General features: G+C 51.2%; 1 protein-coding gene across 1 annotated transcript in view; it reads left to right on the top strand.

Moving 5' to 3' along the window:
- Position 1: 1 nt before the first annotated feature.
- Positions 2 to 6,167, top strand: part of EHD3 (EH-domain containing 3) — a 42,001-nt gene continuing 35,835 nt past the window's right edge. Inside the window, exon 1 of the mRNA XM_005886055.2 lies at positions 2 to 228. Within this exon, the coding sequence (XP_005886117.1) occupies positions 2 to 228 (227 nt within the window). The remainder of the gene's footprint in view (positions 229 to 6,167) is intronic.

Below are 6,167 nucleotides of genomic sequence, written 5' to 3'. Positions count from 1 at the left end.
GATGTTCAGCTGGCTGGGTACCGACGACCGCCGGAGGAAGGACCCCGAGGTCTTCCAGACGGTGAGCGAGGGGCTCAAGAAACTCTACAAGAGCAAGCTGCTGCCCCTGGAAGAGCATTACCGCTTCCACGAGTTTCACTCGCCCGCCCTGGAGGATGCCGATTTTGACAACAAGCCCATGGTCTTACTGGTGGGCCAGTACTCCACTGGGAAGACCACTTTCATCAGGTGAGCCAGCCCAGGGCGCCCCCGGCAGCCCCACCCTGCCCCCAGCGCTTATGCCTTCCATTCACTCCTGGTGCCCCCTCCAGGCTTCTCTCCACGACTCTGAAGAAATCTTGCATGACCATGTGTCCAAAGCCTACCCCACCATTTCACTGCTGGTCCCCCACCCCATCCTACCTAATGCCTCTCCACTGTACTTAGAGCCCTGGCTCAAGTGGTCAGTTTGAAATGTTAAAAACCAGAGCCATCTTATTCTTCCCATTTTATGGATGGTGAAAGCAAGGCCCAGGAGGCACGAGTGAGAAATCCCTTATCCCAAGAGTCCCGTGTGGGCATATCTTACACCCTCACTTTTTAGGGACATGCCCTTTATGGCCACTTCCATTGCCCTTGCCTTTTAAAGGCTTCAGCCATTCACGTAGGGGCTTTACAGTTCCAGCTGAAGAGGTGGGCTGGGGACCCTGTGGCTCCCCTGCCTGGTAGCGCCACTTGTCCTTCTATTATTTTCCTTCGCGGAGCAGAGCTCCGACGTCTATCTCTTGGAGACTGGACAGAAGCAGTATATCCAGAAAGAGCATGTTGTTTTCTAAAATCTTTTCCCTTGTTTGGTCTTAATGGCTCTGTAATAATATTAAAATCTTTTAGAGGAGGAAGGGATATTGACGATTGTCTCATCCAGCTTAGCGGGTGAGATAACTGAGACATGGAGAGGTTAGATGCACTGTCCAGAGGCATCTCCCTGTGGGGAGGCCAATGTGGGATGCTGGTCCTGGACCCAGGGAAGGAGATGCTTGGCCAAATGCCTGTGACTTTGAGGGTGAGTCATCCATTCTCTTGAATTACTGAGTCCTTGGGCTGGAGAGATCCATCAGAAGTTAACGTGTCCACCTTGCATTCAGAGAGGTCCGCATATGGGCCACTAGAGGGATGAGAATCCTTCTTATCTTTAGACAACAGGCTTCTCTCCAGTCCTCAGGCCCCACATCCTTCAAGGCCAGCCATTTTCCTTGGCCTCATCTACAGCCCTGGTCAAGCTCTTGGTGCTTATGGTCCTCTATGTTGAGAGGCAGGCTCCTACAGCGTAGCGATGGGTCCTGTGGCCTCCAAAAGTCAACGGTGCTCATCTCTGCCGGGTTTAAAGCGGGGTGCTCTTGTTTCCATTCCTTGACTGAGCACCTGCAACACTCAGCTCTAGTCTTTGATTGGCAAGAAAAGCAGTAACGGAACAGTCTGGTTACTGATTCTCTAGATATAAATGTTCTTTTAACGGTAAACTTTCATAACACATGCTTTCTGCAAGCTGCGCATGCCCCACACTAACATGTTGTGTCTGAATAGACCACCAGATCAAGTTCGCCCTTGGGTAGGCGGATAGCCTTGGGCTCAGCAGCTTGGAGAGACTGAGTGATTTCTAAAGAAGTTTGGTACCAAGGTGGGGGAGGAGGAGAGGTGGATGGGCCGGTTGGCTTTTGGATCTTATATTGTTGGAACTACAAGGACCCTTCCCTATGAATTGAACCCATTGCTTCTTGACTTTTTAAAAGTTAGTTCCTCCTTTGAAAATCTGATGAAAGCTGCACTTATCTTTAGAAAAAAATACACATACATCACAAATGTATATATAATTTTGTGGGCCCGAGGACCACCGTGGACTTCAGGGCGAGGGCTCTGATCTAACCCATCTCCTTTACTTTATTACATACCCATTGCTGCCAAACACACTCTAGAGGTACCTGGGTTCTGTGCACAATTCCTTTGTAACCTGTGTCCTTTCTCTGGCCTGTATTATGCCCCCACGGGAAGTCCTGGCCGTTTACAGATGGCTCCTGCCTTTGCAGAACCTTCTCTGGCCCTCTGGACACACCTTGGTTCTTTAGAGCTTCTCTTTCCCGTAACAGCAGCACACACAACGGTGCCTTAGCTCCTGGGGCCTCGCCTGGGGTCTCAGCCACGGGAGGTTCCCTGTATATGTTTGCAGAATGGGAGGGAAAGTGGGGAAATTTAGAGCTTCTCTTTCCCGTAACAGCAGCACACACAATGGTGCCTTAGCTCCTGGGGCCTCGCCTGGGGTCACAGCCACGGGAGGTTCCCCGTATTTGCAGAATGGGAGGGAAAGTGGGGAACGGCAGGTGTCCCTAGGGTGCTGGATCTCCAAGCATCAGACCGGTTTAAGTGCCTCTGTCTGAGACTCTCTCCTGGTTTCGCCTGAGTCATGCTGGCTGTTAACTGGGTCTAAGAAAGTGGCAGGGTCGAGCTACCATAGATTATTCATTATCTGAGGGAAACAGGAAGGCCGGGAGGGGCAGATCCCTCCGCTTCTTATCCTCCAAGTACAAGAGTTCTCTCTCCTCACTCATGTCAGTAACTGAATTTAGCTCATGCATCAAAAGCCGCCTCCCCTTGGGGGAGAGCGGGCCAGCAGGGCAGGAAGGAGGGCTTACAGCACAGGGACGCCTTCCCAAACCAAATTGCATGTTTTCCTTCCTTGTCATTAAATCCACTGAACAGTTATTTTCTTTAAATTGGAAAATGCAGAGAATGGATGTATGGAAGAAGAAGAAAGCACCCACAATCCCACATCTCCAGGGAAACCATTTTAGATATCATTCACATGTATATAAATATATACATATTTCCAGTATGGTTAGCTATTTTATCACCGGTTAAGATCATTCATAATGTAATTTTGTATGCTGATTTGTTTCGCTTACAGCACGAGCATTTCTCATGTAAGTTTAAAAATCTTTGTAAGCATTCTTTTCGAGAGCCTCATGCTATTTCGCTGTATGTATATGCAATTATTCACGGCTCCAGTCTACTTCTTTTGAATGTCTTAGGATGTTTCTGATTTTTTCTGCTATTTCAGTATCATTCTGAATATCGTTGTGGGTAATATTTTTCCACACACTGACTGTTTTCTCAGAGATTTCCCAGAAGCGAAGTCACTAGGCCAGAGGTTATGCAGCGTTGTTTCTGTTTATTTATTTTATTTACTTATTCTTTTACTTTCAATTTTGCTATTCAGAGTCCTATTGCTGAATTGCTCTCCAAGAGGGTAAGTTGGTATAGCACCCCTCTCCCAGGCTGCACCGGGGTAGGAAGGTGCGCGGGGCGTAGATTCTCAGGGTGCCCTGGCCTCTCCGTCCTCCCCATCCCTGCTTCCTGCCTTGGACACCACGCTTCTCCCCTCCATCCCAGGCTGAGCCTGCGAGGGACCTTTCTCTCCAGAATAGAGACTGGCCTCTTCATTCCCAGCCCCGGGCCTTTGCCGCTGCCGAGTGCCCACCCACTTTCAGTTATATGTACTTGCCGCAGGGTTTATTCCTTTTCTCAGGAAGAACACGCAGAAAAGGGCATTCTTCTAACAACTAATTAATGGGCTATGATCTCTGCCTGAAATAACTTCTCTGGCCTACGGCCCGGCAACCCAGAGTAATAAAATAAACAATAAATTGGCCTGGTGGCTGCTCCCTCCAACACAGGCTGCCTGCTCGGAGTACAGTAGCTCTGTGTCCCTCGGGCCTGGCAGCCTTTCCCTGCCTCTGCTGTTTTTCTCCCTTCGCTCTTCCTTCTCCTGGCAGGCAGCCTCGAATCCCTCCTCCCTTGCCCCATCTGGCCCCCTGGTCACAGAGGTGAATAGCCGGCTGGTCCAAGGGCTGCGGAAAGCCCAGCGCTCTCAGGGGCCATAAGGGAGGCCAAATAGAGGATTGGGGGTCGGGGGTCAGGCCTAGGGCTCCCAGAGCCAAGCTGCCTGTGTCTGCACAGGGAGGTCTGGGCTGATCTCAAGGCTCAGGTGGCCCTTCTACAGCATGACTTGGACTCTGAAGTATGAGCACACAGTGGGAGCTGCTACTAGCTGACCCTTTCAACCTCTCCCACTTCTTCAGGGGGAGGTTTGAATCCTCCTCAAAAGTGACTCAGCCTTTACCTGTGGCTGCTCCATCCCCACTGCCTAGGCCTCACCCCATACATTACAGCATCACCATCCCACCCCCTTCCAGGTAGACCCACTGACCTCTGCCAGGTCTATCCCACCAGGCACAGTCCCTGCAGCACGTCTGTCCTGTCCACCCTGAGCTCAGTGGACATCCTTTTCCTGTCAGGGCTCGGATCTGCTGGGCCCTAAATGAGGCGGGTTCCGCCTGCACCAGGTCCAGTTTAAGATCCGTCTTGGAAGTCAGGTGTGTGGACGGCATCAGAAGGAGCGCTGCCTGGGAGGAGGAGGACCCTGGAGAAGGGGCTCCACCCCGTCAGCATTGGCAATGAGGCCAGACCATGGATAGAACACGGCCTGCTCAGCAGAACCTGGGCTCCAGCGGACACCAACAAGAGGCCTTGTTTGCAAGATCTATCCCTCCTCTTTCCTCACCTCTATCGTGTGAATCGTAACAGCTGCCTCCAAGGGTTACTCGGGTTAGAAGGGGAAAGGACCAATGTAGCTTGTTCCTTTGCAGGCACTCTGCTTGGGGCTTTATCATTCCCTCTCCTCTTTCTGGCAGATTCTCTAACCAGAGGCTTAGAGGCTGGCCCTCAGGAGGTGGGGGAAGCCCTTGTTGGCCCCTCCCACAGCCAGGATGAGGGGGCAGAGGTGGGGGTGTGCAGGAAGAGTTGGAAGAGGGGCCTGAGCTACAGTGCTGGGGAGTGGGCGGGCAAGGGGAGGGGAGCGGGAGGCTTGGCAGTGTGGCCACCTGTCTTTGTGCTGGGGTCACCTCATCCGGTGGCAGAGGCTGCTGTGCCCCAGGGACAGTGGTGGCTGCTCTGCTCTGAGGAGCACAGAGCTGACTCAGACCTCAACTGCACCATCAGGGGTCTCCCCCACCTACTCCCTCATTTTGTGTCTCTGGGGTGCTTTACAGTCTCCCTGAAACCCCTGAGGCTGACAGGGCAAGTATGATTGTTGGGACTCCGTTTAATTTTATTTTTCGTTTTAATTTTTTAAAAAATCTTTAAAATGTTTGAGAGTATTATGGATGTTCCCCCTCTCTCCCCACATTGCCCCCTCCACCTGGTTCCCACCCCATCCCAGGCCTTCACCACCCTGTTGTCTGTGTCCATAGGTCAGACAGACCAAAGATTCAGATCTATAACACGGACACCTATGGTACAAGGCAGAAAGTGATATGTGCCTTCAGAGTCTACTCAAGATATGCAAGTTAAGAGCTATGTGATTTTCTGGGAAGAGTGTAAGTCAGGGTTGGGATGACGGCATGAATCAGTTAAGGCCTCACTGAGGTGGCATCGGGACTGGATTTGGAGACTCTGTAGAAATGTGCTGAGTGCTTACAGGCAACAATGAGGTGTTTGTTTCCTCTAATTATTGTCTCTTCCAATGTGAGCAAATGTCTGGTGTAGCCTTTGTTTTTCCCAAACTCATGGGTGTCATATCAAAACCTTCAAGCCGTCCCTTTGGCTAGTTAGAAACCAAGGATTATTCCCTTTTTTATAAACCAGGGAAACTGAGCCACTGGGCTGTTGGGTGATATGTCCAAGTCCTATCTGTGATGGAGGAGCCACCCAGGAAGGTGCATTCTGAGCTGAGCCGAGGCAGAGGGCCCAGCCCATGGCAGCATGTTTGCAGAGCCCGCCCCTCTGTTCCCTCCCTGGCGCCGGCCCAGCGGCGGCCCAGCAGCAGCCCAGCCGAGGTCTGGCCCACTGCTCTGGAGAGGGGTACTTTGGAAGCAGACTGCGTTAAGAGTCTTGGCTCCACGCCTCTCCCTGGGTGCTTAGGTCACCACTAAAGCAGACCGCATGCTTAGAGTGCCAGGCAAGCAGGACACACACACACATACACACACACACACACAAATGAGGAAAATGCCATGAAATAATTTACTGAATCAAAACGTATAGAAAAGTGGTTCTCATAGAAAAAATCAGCCTTGTGTAGGACTTCCATACACCTATTTTATGGTTTTAGTATTTACTTGTTTTTCATTCGATGG

The sequence above is a fragment of the Myotis brandtii genome, unplaced genomic scaffold, assembly GCF_000412655.1.
Source record: "Myotis brandtii unplaced genomic scaffold, ASM41265v1 scaffold953, whole genome shotgun sequence".
Lineage (NCBI taxonomy): Eukaryota > Metazoa > Chordata > Mammalia > Chiroptera > Vespertilionidae > Myotis > Myotis brandtii.
The sequence above is the reverse complement of the archived record's forward strand: the minus strand, read 5'-3'. Positions and strand labels throughout refer to the sequence as shown.